Source organism: Ranitomeya variabilis, chromosome 7 (assembly GCF_051348905.1).
Source record: "Ranitomeya variabilis isolate aRanVar5 chromosome 7, aRanVar5.hap1, whole genome shotgun sequence".
Taxonomy (NCBI): Eukaryota; Metazoa; Chordata; class Amphibia; order Anura; family Dendrobatidae; genus Ranitomeya; species Ranitomeya variabilis.
In genome coordinates, this window is record NC_135238.1 from 188,544,426 (window position 1) to 188,564,972 (window position 20,547).

The 20,547-nt window shown below is 42.2% G+C and overlaps 1 protein-coding gene across 1 annotated transcript in view; it reads left to right on the forward strand.

Annotated features, from left to right (window-relative positions):
• The first annotated feature begins 10,634 nt into the window (after nt 1-10,634).
• Nucleotides 10,635-20,547, forward strand: part of LOC143786288 (uncharacterized) — a 39,799-nt gene continuing 29,886 nt past the window's right edge. Inside the window, exons 1-3 of the mRNA XM_077275562.1 lie at nt 10,635-10,642; nt 10,803-10,959; nt 11,080-12,255. Of these exons, the coding sequence (XP_077131677.1) occupies nt 10,832-10,959; nt 11,080-12,255 (1,304 nt within the window). The 5' untranslated portion in view covers nt 10,635-10,642; nt 10,803-10,831. The remainder of the gene's footprint in view (nt 10,643-10,802; nt 10,960-11,079; nt 12,256-20,547) is intronic.

Consider the following 20,547-nt stretch of genomic DNA (forward strand, 5'->3'; position numbering starts at 1 on the left):
GTAGGCTTGTCGGAAGAGGTGGGTCTTCAGGCTCTTTTTGAAGGTTTCGATGGTAGGCGAGAGTCTGATGTGTTGTGGTAGAGGGTTCCAGAGTAGGGGTGATACGCGAGAGAAATCTTGTATACGATTGTGGAAAGAGGAGATAAGAGGGGAGTAGAGAAGGAGATCTTGTGAGGATCGGAGGTTGCGTGTAGGTAACGGGAGACGAGGTCACAGATGTATGGAGGAGACAGGTTGTGGATGGCCTTGTATGTCATGGTTAGGGTTTTGTACTGGAGTCTCTGGGCAATGGGGAGCCAGTGAAGGGATTGACAGAGGGGAGAGGCCAGGGAATAGCGGGGGACAGGTGGATTAGTCAGGCAGCAGAGTTTAGAATAGATTGGAGGGGTGCGAGAGTGTTAGAGGGGAGGCCACAGAGCAGGAGGTTGCAGTAGTCAAGGCGAGAGATGATCAGGGCATGGACTAGGGTTTTTGCAGATTCTTGGTTGAGGAATGTACGGATTCGTGAAATATTTTTGAGTTTAAGTCGGCAGGAAGTGGAAAGGGCTTGGATATGTAGTTTGAAGGAGAGATCAGCGTCAAGGATTACCCCGAGGCAGCGAGCTTGTGGGACTGGGGAGAGTGGGCAGCCATATACTGTAATGGATAGGTTCGTTGGGGGGGTCGCGTGAGATGGGGGAAAGATGATGAATTCTGTTTTGTCCATGTTAAGTTTCAGAAATCTAGCGGTGAAGGATGAAATAGTAGACAGACATTGAGGGATTCGGGTTAGTATGGAGGTGATATCTGGTCCAGAGATGTAGATCTGTGTGTCATCAGCAAAGAGGTGATACTGAAAGCCATGAGATTCTATGAGCTGTCCCAGGCCAAAGGTGTAAATGGAGAAGAGCAGGGGCCCTAGAACTGAACCTTGTGGGACTCCGACAGATAGGGGGCGAGGTGAGGAGGTGGTGTGAGTGGGAGACGCTGAATGTCCGGTCTGTTAGGTATGATGAGATCCAGGATAGGGCCAAGTCTGTGATGCCAGACTTGCCAAATTTTGTCAGCTGGCACCAGACGCAAACAAAGAAGGAACAGCCTGTCTACCTCATCTATGGGAGATAATTCGGGAGCTTATAACTACCAACTTCCTGTTTGGACCTAGGGGGGGTTATATTCTATTTGTTCTTCCCAAATTTCCACGGGAGACCTTGTAGTCCAGGGCAGGTTCCGTTCCCAGGGTTGGTCTGATTGCAGAACCTGTGATGACGTCCTGATCGCAGGACCTGTGATGACGTCTCGGTCACATGACCGTGACGTCATGGCAGGTCCTTCTGCCACCGTAAAAGATGGCGGCCGTCGCAAACGCCTACGGAGGGTGAGTATAGCATGGTATTTTTTGTAATCAAATTTGTTACATTACATTTTTTAATATTGATGTGGCATAGGCAGCGTCAATAGTAAAAAGTTGTTGACACCAAGGTTTAGCGGCGGCAACGGATTGTGTTATCCCTGTGTTTAGCGAGGCCAGAGGGGAGTATGCGAGCGACAGGCATTGACTTCAGGGAGTAAGGAGCGGCCATTTTATTCTGGACTGTGCCCGTTGCTGATTGGTCGCGTCAGCCATGACAGGCAGCTGGCGAGAACAATCAGCGAATGAATAACCGTGAGTGAAGGACATACAGACTGACAGACGGAAGTGACCCTTACAATTATACGTTAAATTATTTTATAGTGTTGTGTGATGTAATGTTAACTTTATATTACACAGGAGGTGGCGAATGTGAAATGTTATTTTTTGTATACTAATGTTTTCCTTATCTTTTCACAGAACACACAGCAGCACCCTCGAACCTGTTCGGCCATCTGGAGCGGTCCTTCATGAATCGCCATCTGTAAAATCTTATAATATATATAATCACTTACATATTGATAAATCAAATAATGAACCAGGGCCTAGGTAGAGTGTGTGTGTCAGCTATTCCGGAGATCCTGGGTTGACCATCTGTCCCCTGCATGTCAAAATCTAGAGGTTACTTGTCAATTGGAGCTATAAGTAGTTGACTAAGGTTACTTCTAGCTGGTAAACAAAATATAAATAGGCAACATAGCATGAGGTAATGCATGGAGTCATTAGGAATATTCTGGAATCTACTTTTATGGTATAAGTTAGGGACATGGAACTGGATCACCTTATGTGGATATTATGTAGGAGAAAATAGTAACCCATGAAGGTCTATGGGACAGAATTGTATATAAACCGTCTGGTCTCAGCATGGGTCAGTTCTCATACCTTGAGACTCTCTCCACATGGACGAACACATCATGCCACAAGACCATATGTAAGATCAATGCTTGCTTCCATTTTCTTTTTAACCAAATACTTAAATTTGTGTGCAATGAACTTATAATTTACTTTTTCTTCATTTTTGTAATCACTTTCTGATTGGACATTAAATAAGTTTTGTTTTATCCACACAATTCTATTTTTTTGCTTTTCTTTTCAATCCTCACTGAGATACTTTTTCTAACATTTTGGCGAGCCAGAGCCAGATCTGTCTTTTGTTTGTGGAATTCAGCCCCTTCAGGGGGGAGAATTGCTAAAAAACACCTGTTTGAGTTGTTCAAGGCGCAGGAATTCCACTATATCGTGTTACAAGAGTCAGACGGAACCTACAGACAGAAGTGAGGATTCGTGAAAGCTGCATGTCCCATCCGGACGGAGCTCTGAAGAATCAGTAAAGACAGAGGATCATCTTCCATTTGACGATTGGATCATTCCAGGAGGAAAAGATATTCCATAGGTAAGAAAATGGAGTTTATCCATGAATACTCTAAGAAAAGTAATATACAGTTTCAGTTTGTTCATAGCCATACAAATGCACAATTATGGTCTAGTTTGTATAGTCAATGTGAAGCAGAGAATCTTAAAATTGATAAAGAGGTTTTTTTCTGTAAAAAAGTTACAAAGGAAGCTTCAGAATGTAATGCACATGGTCCGATTGTACAATAATTTAGTTTTTGATAAAACTGAAACTCAGACACAAATATGTACTATCACACAAGACATTGATCATACTGACATACAAGGAGACACACATGAAGCTGACGGGGATTACTTTGATTGTCCAAATTGTTTGATATTGTCTGAACATATTGAACAATTGGAAGATCAAATCGATACCCGAACAGAATTATTGTCCAAATTGAGACAAGATATTAAAAAAGCTTCTGTTGTTACACGATCAAAAGACCAAGAAGACAATGCTGCCGCATCATTTATACCTGACACAGAAGAATTAGATGAAACGGTAGATTTACATGCAGAAGAATTACAACGGACAAAATTCCATGACAGAGCTGCACGCATTAATCTAAAAATACACGACCAGTTAATGAAAATTGCAAAAGACATTCCAAAATTCAATGACAAGATGGATGCCTTTTACAATTCAGACATTTTTGCATCGAACACAGATAAATACAATCTTAATGATGAACAGAAGAACAAGATTTTCAAAGTATGGTTACCCTCACATATGGGAAGAAGGTTACAGACCACACCCAGATTAAATGAGAATCATGAATTGACACATAGTACAAGAGAGGACAGACTTAGGCAATTAAACCTCTATGTCACGGGAGAGGCCACTCCCACTGCTGAAATTCTGGAACAATTAAAAACGAATATTAATGAGGATCCGTTTGCATTTTTGGTAAAATTTGAGCAGGCCTATAGAATGGTGATGGAAATTGGGCCTAATCAGGAACCAACATCCATGATCAGATTTTTTGTGAAAAAGTTCAAATATTTGGATCCTGCCTCAGAGCAAATGGCTAGTACTCAGCCATCATTGCAGGAAGCAACAGTTTTTATCGACAGAGTAAGGAGATCCATGAAGCAAAATCAGGTTAAAGCTAAAATAGCGGTAGTTCATGAGAAAAATGACAGTCACCTGAAACTTAGACCCACAGTAACATTCAAGAGCAGAGATTACGTAGAACAAAGAGGAAAAAATACTACACAAAGAAACAATATCCATTGTTATTTCTGTGGTATACCTGGACACTTAAAGTGGCAATGCAGGAAATTCTTGAGAGCAGAAGCAGAGACAGGTACACAAGGGACAGGTAATCTTGGAAGGGAAAACGGTCTCATGCCAAAAGTATCCACCAGACCTTCTGCACCTCCATTACAGTCTAATGCCCCCACTCACACTGACAACAGACAAACACAGTCACCGTATGCACCATTAATCAGACAGATCAGAGAGATGACAGTGAAGGAGACCGAGTCCAGAAATAGAATGCCGAGTGCTCTTAAAAAGGACTCTGGACTTCTCCCATCTCCTTCATCTTTCTGACAATCACAGACAATTCCAACACCTCATCCACTGGAATTTGTGACTCGAGTTACATTAGATGAATGTGGAAGACCATTTGTCAAGGTAAATCTAGCAGGACAGAATGTTGTATTTCTCATTGACACAGGAGCCCAATTAAGCGTCACAAATCTTGATCTGAAGACACAACCTGATTCACCAGTTTGTACAACTGTTGGTTTTAGTGGAAAAGGTGGAACTAGAGCAACCTTAGTTACTGATGTGATATAGGAAATACCTAGTTCTTTCAAAACAGGAATTGACATTTGGTATTGTCGTGACTCTGAAAATATACTTGGCACAGATTTTATGCAGAAATTTGGATGGGTTGTTGATCTAGGAAATCAAGTGATCTGGAAGGATTCTAATGGTTGTAAACCTGTAGTCATTGATCCTAGTGATTATAGCCATGTTGGAAGTATTTGCTTAAATGATGTTGTGTCAGCGGATCATCTGTGGCCTGAAACTGGTGGTGGCGAGGTATTGACAGAAATTGTACAGCTTTTTCCTTCTCTTTGGGCTCAGTTCAGGAATGAAGTTGGGACTATGAAAGATGTAATTGTGAATATCGAGGGGCGAGATCCTCCTCCACAGCGTCAGTATAAATTGCCTCCAGAATCAATTGAGTCTATGTCAAAGATCATACAGGAATTGTTAAAACAAGGTGTCATCAGAAACGCCAATTCTGTAAGTAACAATCCTTTGTGGTGTGTTTTGAAGTCTGATGGTTCTTATCGGATGATATTGGATCTGCGGATGTTTAATAAACATACTCCCAATGTAGCACCCATTGTTGCAGATACTCATGACATGATGGCAAGGCTGAATGCAAAGGCAAAATACTTTTCTGTACTAGACATCAGTAATGGCTTTTTCAGTATACCTCTTGAAAAGAGTTGTCAGTACAAGTTTGCATTTACTTTCTTGGATGAGCAATACCTGTTCTGCAGGTTACCTCAGGGAGCTCATTTGTCTCCGAGCATCTTTCATCAGGCATTGGCAAAGGTATTATCTAAATTTTCAAGGCCTGATTGTATTTTGCAGTACGTGGATGATATTTTATTGTCTACAGAGGATAAAGAGTCACATGTTTCACTTCTGAAAGAATTGTTTGAGCTGCTGCATGATGCAGGGTTGAAATTGAACACTAAGAAGGTAAAATTGATGCAGACTGAGGTCAGATTCTTAGGGGTATTGTTGAGTCCAGGAAAAAGGCAACCACTGCAGGAAAGGCAATTGCTTCTTTGCCAGTTCCAACATCACACAAGGCAGTACGGCATTTCTTGGGTCTTATAAATTTTTCAAGGGAGTTCATTGAGAATTTTGCAGACAAAGCCAGGCCTTTGTATGATCTTTTAAGAGTTGAGAACAGTGAGTACTTTGGTCCTTGGGGTGATGAACAACAAACCTCATTTGAACAATTGAAAATGAATTTACAAACTGCACCTGCTTTGTCCACAGTAGATCCTACGGCTCCATTTGCTTTGCAAGTGCACACATCAGAGACTTCTGTGTCTGCTGTGTTGCTGCAGTTGCAAGGAGAAGAGTGGAGAATTTTGGGCTATTTTTCTAAGCTTCTCTCACCTGTTGAAAGAGGGTTTGAGACATGTGCAAGACACCTGGTAGGTGTGTACTTTGCAGTCAAAGCAACTGAACACATTGTTGGGTTCAACAAAATCACTTTGCAAACTCCTCATTCTACACTAAAACTTCTCTTTGAGAACAATATCCCAGGTGTGTCACATCAGAGATTTGCTCATTGGTTACTGTCATTGTCTCCCAAACAAATTGAGGTAGATTACAAAGCCAAATATGTTCTTCCTCAATTGATGCAATATGAAGGACAAACTCATGATTGTTTACAGTCTTTTCAGGATCCAAGTCCATCGCTTTTCAGACGAAAGGCAGAGGCAACAGATGAACCAATTTTTGTAGATGGTTCCAGATTTTATGCAGATGGACATTACTATGCAGGATATTCCATTTTTTATCCCAAAAGAGAACAGGTTGTAAAACACAAATTACCAAGTCATTTCTCAGCTCAAAGAGCAGAGCTAGAAGCAGTAAAAATGGTACTACAGCTGAACGAAGCTGATGATCAGTGTCCCATTGTAATCTACAGTGATAGCTCCTATGTTGTTAGATCACTGACAGATTATTTGCCAGTTTGGGAAAAAAGAGGCTATGTAGATTCTTCAAATAAAACTCTTGTACATAGTGACACCCGGAAAACAATTTTCAAAATAGCATCAAAGAACCCTAATGGTTTTGCTATTGTCAAAGTACCTGCCCATAAAAAAACTGATGATGAGTTATCTGTAGGAAATGCTACTGCAGATAGGTTAGCCAAAGAGGCAGCCCTGACAGGAGAAGAAGTGTTTCAACCAGAGACTATTGAGCTTTTAGCAGTTCAAAGAACAGACACGCATATCCCTTCTTTTGCGGAAGAACAGGAGAAAGACACATCTCAAGTTGCTTCCCGGGTTGATCCAAAACCTCCCTTTGTTTGTGAAAACGGGGTTTTGTGTCATGACTTAAACGGGGAGTTGCGTCCTGTTGTACCAAAACATCTACAGGCTGAGTTCACAAAATATAATCATGAAAGTTTGGGTCATTTGGGCCAACAGAAATTGTTAGACATTCTCAGAGAGAAATTTTACTGGGAAAAGATGGAAGAGACAGTACAAAGTATTGTCCAATCATGTCTCATTTGTGCCCAAATTAATCCAAGACCAAAAGGAGAGAAACCGCCACTACTCCGAACCGCACCTGCAGATGGTCCATGGTCTACACTACAAATCGACTACATTGGTCCGTTACCATCAGGTAAAAATGGTCTCAGGTATGCATTGGTTGTAGTAGATGTTTTTTCCAAATGGGTTGAAATTTTACCTGTCAGAAAAGATGATGCTTTGTCTACAGCTAGAGCATTAGTTAATCATGTCTTTTGTACTTGGGGGATCCCAAGAATGATCTCCTCTGATAGAGGAAGTCACTTTACAGGAAAAATCATGCAAGCCGTTTGTACTATTCTAGGGGTACAACAACAGTTCCATGTACCTTACCATCCACAGTCTCCTGGTATTGTGGAAAGGATGAATAGGACAATAAAATCCAGAATTGCCAAGATGCTATTGGACAAAGGCAATACTTGGGTTGATGCCGTACCTTTTGTATTGTTGAGTGTGAGAGGAACAACTTCTTCCACAACTCAGTTCACTCCTTTTGAACTAATGACAGGAAGAAAAATGCCATTGATTTTTCCACATGAACCATTTTTGTCCACATCTCAAAAAGAAGCTTTTGCAAGGTCCAAATGGTTGCAATTGTTGCAGGAAAATTTGAAAACAATTCTTCCACATGCTGCATCAAGAATGCAGAGAATGGAGCCACCGAATGGAGCCACCATATGAGTCCAAATTCAAAAAAGGGGCTCAGGTGATGATCAAAACTTTCAGGAAGAATGGACCTTGGGAAAGTAACTGGGAAGGTCCCTTTGATATCATTGAAACCATGGGACAAGTTATGATTCTTGTGCAACGAGCATCTAATGTGGTTAATGGATGGAAGGGATTCAACACCAATCCTTCGGGAGAAGACGACAGTTCCCAAGAAAAGCTACTATCTGATGGGAATCGCATTTCTGCTGCTATGTACTATTTCAACTGTGATCTAAGCAGAAGACATCCTACATCGTGAAACAGACACTAGTGAAGTGAATGAACCTTTCAAAAGAACTTTACATTCGAGGAAACCAAGAGGATCAAGTCTACAAAACCTTAAAGAAGAAGATATACCGGACAATTCAGTAGATATTACTGGAAACATTTGCATGGGTTATGGGGTGAAATGACGGTACAAACACTGAACAATTAGACATTTTTTCATGCTTAAATTTTGTTTCTAAGGTAATGTGTCTACCTGGACAGGATAAAGTCATTTATCATTCATGTTTCAATAATCATACCTCATGTCATGCCAGAGTTGAGAATGTACACACGATCCATGACTTGGTGACACCAATAAGCGCTAATAAGATTTGTTTCCAAGTTATGTCAGAGAAGGAAGTTGTTTCTGCATACTTTCCATCCTGTGTACATGCTGAAAATCTGACAATAGGTTTATATTGTATTGAGGGAAATGTGAAAACTCTCTCAAAGAAGGAAGGAAGTATTAATGTTACATTAATAGGTTCAAGAAATCTAAAAATCCTTCCAATACAGTTCAATTTGTCTCAAATAAATAATTTTCCTTGGAATATGTGGACAAATGAGATAAAGAAAGACAAGGGTTTGTTAAATTTATTAACAAAACAATTAAAAGAAGCTGAAATTGTATTCAGACATGAGCAAGGTAATTTAAATGATATTGAACATGAATGGACGAGTATGTCAGGCTCATCTTGGTGGAAAAATTTAGGAAAATCAGTAACTAGTTGGTCACAGTCTTCAACAAAAATGGCAGTAGGAAATGTATTATCTAATCCGATTGTTATTATATTTATTATAGTTTTGCTGTGTTTAATATATCAAATAGTTATTATGTGTAAAATTAAGAACATTTATAAAAAGATAAAGATAGAAATGAAAAAGGAAGATGACATTTTGAGAGAAATGCTAAAAAGAAAAATATAGTTCTCTAATTTTAGTTTTCAAAACTCAGGTGACATGCGAGACAGATGTTAATACAAGGTTTTCGGAATAAAGAATGAATGTGATACGAATGGTGAGAGAAAGATTTTAGGGTTAATTATGATATTCTCAAATCATAATCAGGGGGGAATGTAAAATCTTATAATATATATAATCACTTACATATTCATAAATCAAATAATGAACCAGGGCCTAGGTAGAGTGTGTGTCAGCTATTCCGGAGATCCTGGGTTGACCATCTGTCCCCTGCATGTCAAAATCTAGAGGTTACTTGTCAATTGGAGCTATAAGTAGTTGACTAAGGTTACTTCTAGCTGGTAAACAAAATATAAATAGGCAACATAGCATGAGGTAATGCATGGAGTCATTAGGAATATTCTGGAATCTACTTTTATGGTATAAGTTAGGGACATGGAACTGAATCACCTTAGGCTGGTTTCACACTTGCGTTTTTGAACGCAGCGTTTTTTACCAAAAAAACGCATGCGTTTTTTCCCACTATATTTAACATTGAAAACGCATGCGTTTTATGGTGTACGCGTTTGCACGCGTTTGTGAACGCATGCGTTTTTTAACTGCATGCGTTGATTTAATAAAATGCAACTTGTAGTATTTTGAGGGGCGTTTTTTTTTTCCAAAAAAACGCATGCGTTTACATGCGTTTTTTTTGGACAAAAAAATGCATTGGAGTCAATGGGGACGCATGCGTTTTTTTGACATGCGTTTGCATGCGTTTTTTTGACGCATGCGTTTTTTTTTGCAACATTGAATTAAGTGTAGCTAAAGATGTCTAGACACTGATAAGACTCCCCCATAGCAGCAGGGTTATAAAAGGAAGGTGGGGGGAAGTTTCTGGTCACTTCTCATCAGACTCCAAAGAAGACAGCACCCTGCCCGGACGCATTGTTGGACAAGACACAGAGCAATGTGAGTATATCCTAGCCAATGCATTCATTTTCAATTTTTTGGATCTACATGTCCTAATTTCTTCTATTTTTTTTCTTTCAACACGCATCAGAATGTCTTCTCCGGTTTCCTCGTCTGATGAGGAGTTCCAGCCACGTCAATCAGAAGTGGATCACGTGAGCGAGGTATGTTTTTTGTCCGTCAGCTTGGTAAGTATTGACTGTCACATCGACACATGAGGCAATTTTTTTTTTTAAATTTTATAGAGCACTTCAACTGAGGGACAGAGAGGTACTGAGCAGCGGAGTCAAGGTCCAGGTGGAAGACGGCAGCGGGTATGTATACCAGGCAGACTGTCCTTATTGTAATATTCTTTTAACTTCCTTTCTGTACCCTTGTTTTTCTATACATATTTCTTATATCATCCTTTTCTGAAAGTTGTCTTTCATATTCCTGCCCTTTCTCATCTTCGTGTCTTATTTTTTCCAAATGTGGTTGAGCAAACTTAAATGCTTTTGTTTTAATTTTAGGTTTCACAACGGGACGACGACCGGATTGATAATGACCTGCTGATCAGTCTGGTCCAGGAGCGAGTCCCGTTGTGGGACAGCCGGGATCAACAGCACGCCGTCAATAGTGTTCTCCGTCGTTTGTGGAGTGAGGTGGCCCAAGCGTTGTGGGATGGCTGGGAGAATTCCCCGCCACGGGTCCGTAATGCATTTGGTAAGTATTGCACGGTAGTGTGAAGCAACAGACCTTGGCCATGCTCTCTTGACTGTGTGTGATGAAAGAAACTTTTCGTAGTTTCTGTCATCACACACAGTCACGAGAGCACGGCCAAAAGTTCTTATTCTGACCATTATATTTTATTGTTATTTCACAGTGGACAAAGTAAGGACACGTTGGCGTTCCATGAAGGACCGCTTCAACTGTGACCTACGTGCAGAGAAGAGTGCAGCTAGTGGTTCCGGAGCAAGGCACCGGCTCTACAAATACCACCGTGTGTTGGCCTTCCTGAGACCGGTCCTTCTCATGAGAACGTAAGTATTTCTCACATGCCTCCGGTTGTATTGCATTGACATAATCTGTCACTTTTAATTCCACAGGATGTACCGTCTTGTTATAGTTTGGTATTAATTTTCTGTTTTCTTTTTTCACAGCACACACTGCACGACTGTCGCCACAGGTTCTGGAGCGGTCCTTCAGCCGGCAGCCACGGACCCGTCCCAGCCATCCAGCAGCGCAGCACCAGGTGGGTCTTCCACACTCACTGGAGACCAGGGGGCTGGCCCATCAGGTCTTCCCCTTTCGCAGTCCTCTTTCGCTGCACCCATTTTTGCGGGCTCATCCCGGCAGCGACAGAGGGCTTCGGATAGGTCCCTCATGCCCGAGTTTTTACACTTGAGCTCGGTTTTACATGATGCTATCAAGGCTTTAGGTGACAGAATGGATGTGACCCATAATCTCTTAAATTGCCGCATCCAGGATGTCGCCAAAAGCGTTGATCAATTGAAAGCCGACCTCAAGAAGCCAGCTCATCATTTTTTCAATCAAATCCTAGAGGGCATGTCGGAACACCTTAGCCCTGATCTCCAGCTGAGTGTGATGCAGGCCTGCAATGTTGCTTTTGTGCAGGCTATGCAGCAGAGTCAGAGTCGTAATGTGGCGGCATATCCAACTGTGCCGTCACTGTCACAAGTAAACACTATTCCTACCTCTGCTGCATACCACTGCACGGCCACCTCTATTCCCTCTACAGGTGTACTCCACTACAGCGCCAACACGATGACGAGTGCTGTTGGACATCCCACCGCCACCACCGTGACGACCGCTGCTCCGGCTTGGACCTCCTCCGCTGACACCACGATGACGCAGGACCCTGGCGTGGCTTATCGGCCCGGCACCCTCCCGATGCAGCAGGACCCATCCATGCAATATCGGACCGGCCCACCCCAGATGCAGCAGGACCCAGGCCTGGCATATCGGACCGGACCCACCCCGATGCAGCAGGACCGAGGCCTGGCATATCTGACCGGACCCACCCCGATGCAGCAGGACCGAGGCGTTGCTTTCCGGGCAGGACACCCCCCGATGCAGCAGGACCCATCCATGGCGTATCGCACCGGGCCCCCCATGATGCAGCACGACCAAGCCATACCTTTCCAGGCAGGACCCACCCTGATGCAGCAGGACCCATCCATGGCTTTATGTTCCCCCCCACCAGCAATGCAGCAGGACACTGGTATGGGATTTGTTTCCCCCCCCCCAACGAGGCACCAGGATCCTGGAAGGGTTTTTGTTTCCCCCCCCCAACGAGGCACCAGGATCCTGGAAGGGTTTTTGTTTCCCCCCCCCAACGAGGCACCAGGACCCAGGCGGGAGTTTATCTTTCCCCCCATTGGACTCAGACATTGCCGAGCGCTCCACAATGGAGACTGACTGTGTGGAGCCGGGTCCTGACGTGTCTCCCGCCCACACTTTACAACATAGCCCAAGAAGACTTCCCCCAACCCGGAAAACCCAACGTAAAACTGGCAAAACGCATAAAAAACAAAAAACTTTGATTATTCCTCCCCCATCACCTACCGATGTGTCTCAACCTTCCAGTGTGTCTCAAGCCCCTCATGTTTTAAGCCCCATCCCCGAACTTCCAGACCCTTCAAGTTTTCTTGCCCATTCTCCTGCCACCTCTGCCTCCTCCACGGTGAGCCAGGCTTCAGTTCTGAATACCCCCCAGTTACGTCACTCAACCCCAAGCCGGCGTGGTTCAACCCGGCGCGGTACCAAAAAATAAATTTGTTTTTTTTTTCCTCAATAAAAAAAAAGTTTATTTGAAACAATTATGTTTGGTTTATTGTGTCTTTCACCGCTCTCAATACACACCAATAAACTTCGTCACACACTTATTCTTTTGGCCTACACATATCTCCAGTAGTATAAAATACCAGACAACATCTATATGTGTTTCTTTAGTATACAGATATGAGTTGGCCAAAAAAATAGTATTTATTTCCATACTCTTATTTTTGTACCTAGTGTAGTGTCACTGTACAAAGAGAAAATGGTGGAAATCAAGTTCAGAACTCAACTGAACCGGTCAGATGTCAAAATATATACCTGACCGATTAAGTTGATTACTGCCTTGTATATTCACCATATTCTATATAGCACATTATGTGACAATGGTTGTCAAACAGATGGGACAATTGTTCTCACACTCTACATATCTATGCTCACCAGGCCAGGTGTAAGAAATTGTGAATTCATGATCATGTATATGTTTATCATGAATTTATTATTGCTTACACTTGACTTGATGGATATAGAGACCGTGACAGTCTTGACGCAATGACGTCAACAATATTAGAATTAATAAATAAAAATTTTGTACCATTATTATAAGTATGGGGCCCGTGGTTTATATCATTCTTTGAAAACCAAAATAGGGAGTGCAACAGAGGTAAATTACGATGAAAAATTAAAATTTATTACCTCAACAACTATCACCCACTCCTGGTTTTGGATTACAAAATATGATATACATATCTACTGCCCATCTTTGGTCAACCTTTGTTTAGAGAGGAAAAAGATAGTAGACATGGTGAACACAAAAAAGTTTATTAATTAGAAAAATTTGTATCAGTGTTTAATAATTGGTAAACATAAACATACAACAGGACATTTACACAACATTGTCCTGCCATGACACACGTCCAATATCGGACACAAAATAGGCCGCAAATTGGTCCCGCATAAGACCAACGGCTGCAGTTGACCGCATCGGGTGATGCTGAAAATCAGGCAATGGGTGTGCAACAGGTTCATCAAGTTCAATGTGGGGTCGCTCCTTAGCCATTATATAATTGTGTAGCACCACACAGGCTTTGACCACCTCGTCCACTGTTTCCACTTTTAGATTGATGGCTGTTGCAAGAATGCGCCATTTAGCAACAAGAATGCCAAAGCTGCACTCTACGGTTCTTCTGGCCCTGGTCAGTCTGTAGTTGAATATTCTTCTAGTGTGGTCCAAGTCCCTACTAGAATAGGGCTTCAGGAGATTTTCACACATCTGGAAGGCCTCATCCCCAACCATAACAAATGGCAGCGGTGGGCCTTGAGTGTTGGGGAGAGGCTGTGGAGGGGGAAAATTAAAATTGTTGCCATACAACCGACGGCCCATATCCGAGCTCTTGAAGGTTTGGGAATCATTGCCACGGCCAAAAGCTCCAATATCCACGGCGATGAAGCGACACTCCGCATCCGCTATTGCCATAAGCACTACCGAAAAATATTTTTTATAATTATAAAACTCAGATCCGGTTCTGGCAGGTTTGACAATGCGGATGTGCTTTCCATCCACCGCCCCTAAACAGTTTGGGAAATCACACACGTTCAAAAATGTAGTTGAAATTTCCCGCCACATGTCCACGGTGGGTACGGGTATAAACTCCTCACGGAGTGCATTCCATAACGCACGACAGGTGTCCACAACAATTCCGGAGAGGGTTGAGATTCCAAAGCGGTATTGGAAGTGCAGGGAAGATAAACTCTCTCCTGTGGCAAGAAATCTAGAAGAAAAAGAAACAAAAACAAAAAAATTTAAAATCGGCTCTAATGGTGTGTTTTAAAAAAAAAAGAAAAAAAAAACAAACATAGAAAACATGTCATAACAACAAAGTTGACGGTCATTGGTTTAGTTTTGGAACGTACCGTAATGTCACTAACAGACGTTCCTCAGGTGGAATCGCTCTACGGAGCCGTGTGTCCTGTCGCCTTATGGATCCTTCAACACGAGTAAGTAAATCCCGGAAAGAATCTTGAGACATTCTGGTATAATCCTGGAATTTCTCCGGGTTGGCATTCAGCTCCGCATAGAGCGTGTGATATGCTCCACGGCTCTCACGCACTTCAATGATGGGGTGCCTCCAAAAACGCCGACGCTGTCTCCTTCTCCATCTTTGGCGGTTTGGGTCTTGCTCCCAAGCAAAAACACAGGCAAGGAAAATCTTGAAGCTGAACTCCAGTTTGAAATAAAAGTTATCCATAGAAAGATCCATCGTGACACCGGAAACAGTAGCAAGCTCTGAAAATTTCTGTTCCCCTAGGGTCTATATATTGAGAGACAATCATATACGCCCTCTCTATTCCCATTGGTTGTGTCTGGTTATCTTTTTTTTTTTTTTTTTGGAAAAATGTTAAAAAAAACGCAAACGCATGCAAAAACGCATGTAAACGCATGTAAACGCTGCGTTTTTTTGACACACGCGTTTAACGCATGCGTCAAAAAAACGCAGCGTTTACATGCGTTTTTGCACCATGCGTTTTTAAAAAAAACGCATGCGTTCAAAAACGCAAGTGTGAAACCAGCCTTATGTGGATATTATGTAGGAGAAAATAGTAACCCATGAAGGTCTATGGGACAGAATTGTATATAAACCGTCTGGTCTCAGCATGGGTCAGTTCTCATACCTTGAGACTCTCTCCACATGGACGAACACATCATGCCACAAGACCATATGTAAGATCAATGCTTGCTTCCATTTTCTTTTTAACCAAATACTTAAATTTGTGTGCAATGAACTTATAATTTACTTTTTCTTCATTTTTGTAATCACTTTCTGAATGGACATTAAATAAGTTTTGTTTTATCCACACAATTCTATTTTTTTGCTTTTCTTTTCAATCCTCACTGAGATACTTTTTCTAACACCATCGGACCCGTCACAGCCATCTCACAGCGAGAGCAGGCATGAACCACATTCTGGAGAAACGGCAGCCGGTCCATCTGGTGTTCCCCTGGTCGAGGCCTCAGGCGCTCCTTCTTTCGGGTATTCCCGCCAGCGTCAGCGGGCCTCGGACAGGCCGCTAATGCCCAAATATTTTCATTTGGGCACGGTTTTCCAGAATTGTTTCAAGGTGCTGGGAGATAGGATGGACACTGCTCTGTCCAATATCGACCGGCGCCTTGAATCAATGGAACTTGAGCTCATGAGGCCGGCAAAACATTTTTTTAGTGCCATTGCTAAGGGCATGGTGGAACACCTTACACCGGAACTCCAGATTTCGGTGATGCAGGCCTGCAACAACGCCTATGTGAGTTCTCTGCAGCAGGCTAGGATCATGCAACCAGCGAATACAATGCCAGTAGTACCAACGCTGGCAAGCATGACTCCTAGTCCTGCTGCACAGCAACTCTACAGAGGTCTGGGTGCTGAGGGACGCCGCCACCAACACCATCGTACCCAGCCGCCGAGTCCTGCTCCTGCCAGGCCCTCAAGCTCAACATGACGCCATTTGGAGGAACACTCAGAGGGAGAGAGAAAAAGGAGAAAAAAAGGAGAGAAAAAAGGACAGCTGCGGCGGCTCAGGCTGCTCCAATACCCACACCTAGCTCTCGGCCGGGGTCAAGCCGGAGCAGGAGTAGCCAGAGCCAGTCATCAAGCACCCCCGTAGACTGCTGGTGCCTCCTCCCTCCCCTCCAGAGGTGGCAATATCCCCACCGTCTGCCACAGGGTGGTCTGAAATACCTTCCAGCATTCTGGACTACGGTTCCTCCTCCTCTACCCACTCCCAAACCAGTAGTTATCATTCACCCTTGATTGCTGACATCCATTCCCCTTAATAATCTTTCCCCATTTTTTTTTTGTGTCCCAAAATAAAAATTTTATGTTGAAAACTCTATTTATTTCTATTGTTCAAAATTAGTTGCCGGCAACTCACACCGTGCGCCGTGTACACAAATCTTTTGTTTTTTACACCTCATATCTGCAATGTCAGACACTACTTTATCAATTGTTTAATCGGCATTTTTTTCGTGTCTCTCATTGTACTATGAGGTGCTACAAACACAAAGAGGATTAAAAAATCTTATAATTTTTAAACATACAATAAGGTCATGGGTCAGGTGAGGTGGTAGCAATGGTCACATGGCCAAGTGTCGCCACTATTTGACTCAGGATGTATTTCAGCATCCTGAGTTCAATAGTTTTAACTCACTAGAGTTGAGCAAACATGATCGGCTCCCTCCTTGGCAAGCTATAACACTTGCCGACTACTTGCATATGGAACCCGGCTTCATGTAGCGCGCTGACTGATCAGCTGAAGAGCACCCAAAAGAAAAATTAATGTAATCTCTAGACTGCAAAATTACATTTTTGTTACAAGTAGGAGGGAGTTTTATTCTATTAATTTGAGTAGTTCAGAGTAAGCCAATACCAGGATTACTGCTGTATGAGATATCAGGAGCATATTCAGACCGGACACCTTTATTAAGCACATAGGCACAGATGTAGTCATCGACAATCTTTATCCATTGCTGTGTTAAGAGCATAACGCATTAATCTAATGATTTTTCATTGCAGCGCGATAAGGTAAAGTAATAGTTCAAGATTTTTTGTACAAGGACACAGTAGACAGACGATGTTTCCAAAAATAAGAGCCCGAGCTGATTTTGATACATAAAATGAGAATAATGGGGATAGAGGAAAATAGGGATAGGAAACAAAGGGTAGTTATTAATGGAGCACACTCGGACTGGGTCGCGGTTAGCAGTGGGGTACCACAGGGGTCAGTATTGGGCCCTCTTCTTTTTAACATATTTATAAATGACCTTGTAGGGGGCATTCAGAGTAGAATTTCAATATTTGCAGATGACACTAAACTCTGCAGGGTAATCAATACAGGAGAGGACAATTTTATATTACAAGATGGTTTATGTAAACTAGAAGCTTGGGCTGATAAATGGCAAATGAGCTTTAATGGGGATAAACGTAAGGTCATGCACTTGGGTAGAAGTAATAAGATGTATAACTATGTGCTTAATTCTAAAACTCTGGGCAAAACCGTCAATGAAAAAGACCTGGGTGTAAGGATGGATGACAAACTCACATTTAGTGGCCAGTGTCAGGCAGCTGCTACAAAGGCAAATAAAATAATGGGATGTATTAAAAGAGGCATAGATGCTCATGAGGAGAACATAATTTTACCTCTATACAAGTCACTAGTTCGACCACACTTAGAATACTGTGCACAGTTCTGGTCTCCGATGTATAAGAAAGACTTAGCTGAACTGGAGCGGGTGCAGAGAAGAGCGACCAAGGTTATTGGAGGATTGGGGGGTCTGCAATACCAAGATAGGTTATTACACTTGGGGCTGTTTAGTTTGGAAAAATGAAGACTAAGGGGTGATCTTATGTTAATGTATAAATATATGAGGGGACAGTACAATCAGTTTTTATGAAGAGGTAAGCTATATACTGGACCACGGTGAGTCATTGGACGTGGCATATCTCGATTTTTCCAAAGCATTTGATACCGTGCCGCACAAGAGGTTGGTACACAAAATGAGAATGCTTGGTCTGGGGAAAAATGTGTGTAAATGGGTTAGTAACTGGCTTAGTGATAGAAAACAGAGGGTGGTTATAAATGGTATAGTCTCTAACTGGGCCGCTGTGACAAGTGGGGTACCGCAGGGGTCGGTATTGGGACCTGTTCTCTTCAACATATTCATTAATGATCTGGTAGAAGGTTTACACAGTAAAATATTGATATTTGCAGATGATACAAAACTATGTCAAGCAGTTAATACAAGAGAAGATAGTATTCTGCTACAGATGGATCTGGATAAGTTGGAAACTTGGGCTGAAAGGTGGCAGATGAGGTTTAACGATAAATGTAAGGTTATACACATGGGAAGAAGGAATCAATATCACCATTACACACTGAACGGGAAACCACTGGGTAAATCTGACAGGGAGAAGGACTTGGGGATCCTAGTTAATGATAAACTTACCTGGAGCAGCCAGTGCCAGGCAGCAGCTGCCAAGGCAAACAGGATCATGGGGTGCATTAAAAGAGGTCTGGATACACATGATGAGAGCATTATACTGCCTCTGTACAAATCCCTAGTTAGACCGCACATGGAGTACTGTGTCCAGTTTTGGGCACCAGTGCTCAGGAAAGATATAATGGAACTAGAGAGAGTACAAAGGAGGGCAACAAAATTAATAAAGGGGATGGGAGAACTACAATACCCAGATAGATTAGCGAAATTAGGATTGTTTAGTCTAGAAAAAAGACGACTTAGGGTCGATCTAATAACCATGTATAAGTATATAAGGGGACAATACAAATATCTCGCTGAGGATCTGTTTATACCAAGGAAGGTGACGGGCACAAGGGGGCATTATTTGCGTCTGGAGGAGAGGTTTTTCCACCAACATAGAAGAGGATTCTTTACTGTTAGGGCAGTGAGAATCTGGAATTGCTTGCCTGTGGAGGTGGTGATGGTGAACTCAGTCGAGGGGTTCAAGAGAGGCCTGGCTGTCTTCCTGGAGCAGAACAATATTGTATCATACAATTATTAGGTTCTGTAGAAGGACGTAGATCTGGAGATTTATTATGTTAGAATATAGGCTGAACTGGATGGACAAATGTCTTTTTTCGGCCTTACTAACTATGTTACTATGTTACAAAGACCTTTCTGATGATCTTTTTAATCATAGACCTTCAAAGAAAACCAAGAAAAAAGGATATGCATAAAACTGGGATAAACCATTCAAATAAACAATAACTTTATTAATACAAGGCATATCAAAACGAGACATACATTTAAAAACATTTAAAAAACCCAAAGAACAGCATATGGCCAGTAAGCCACCTGCTTACAGGGACAGGGACAAGGGGGCATCCTCTACGTCTGGAGGAAAGAAGGTTTAAGCATAATAACAGATGCAGATTCTTTACTGTAAGAGCAGTGAGACTATGGAACTCTCTGCCGTATGATGTTGTAATGAGTGATTCATTACTTAAATTTAAGAGGGGACTGGATGCCTTTCTTGAAAAGTATAATGTTACAGGGTATATACACTAGATTCCTTGATAGGGCGTTGATCCAGGGAACTAGTCTGACTGTCGTATGTGGAGTCGGGAAGGAATTTTTTTCCCCAATGCGGAGCTTACTCTTTGCCACATGGGGTTTTTTGCCTTCCTCTGGATCAACATGTTAGGGCATGTTAGGTTAGGCTATGGGTTGAACTAGATGGACTTAACCCTCCGTCACATACAACTGATCTGACAGGCGCTTTCTCTTTTACTTTCATTTCTCCTTCCTCACCAGATTGTGAGGAAAGCCCCTCCCTCCAGGTAGTCTCCTGTCTCTTGAAGGTCTGTGAAACCTGATATCACAGTTGGATTTCAGAGCTTCAGGGGAGAGGATATATCTGCACAGATCTCTCAGGCTCATTGTATGTGAATATGTCACATTCAGTAAGGTTCGTATTTTATGTTTTTATTCATCACAATAGTTTATTTAGCTTGTTTTATGAATGTATAGCACAAAATGTGAGGATATTTCATAGAAATAAGGGAGATTTTATAAAAGAAAGTGTGCTGCTCAGGCATATACAGTAGTTCCCTAACATATTCCTTCTCTTGCTTCAGATTATCTGCTGAAATGGAGAGGAAAATGTACAATTTATCCAAACAACTTGATGTTGAGGAAGTAACAAACATGCTGTTAGATGATAGAGACCTCACACTGAATGAGGATTTAGGAGAGGAAAGTGAGATTGATTCTCATGATGAGGTGGAAGAATGTGTCCTGGATTCTGAAACAGAGCAAGATGGTG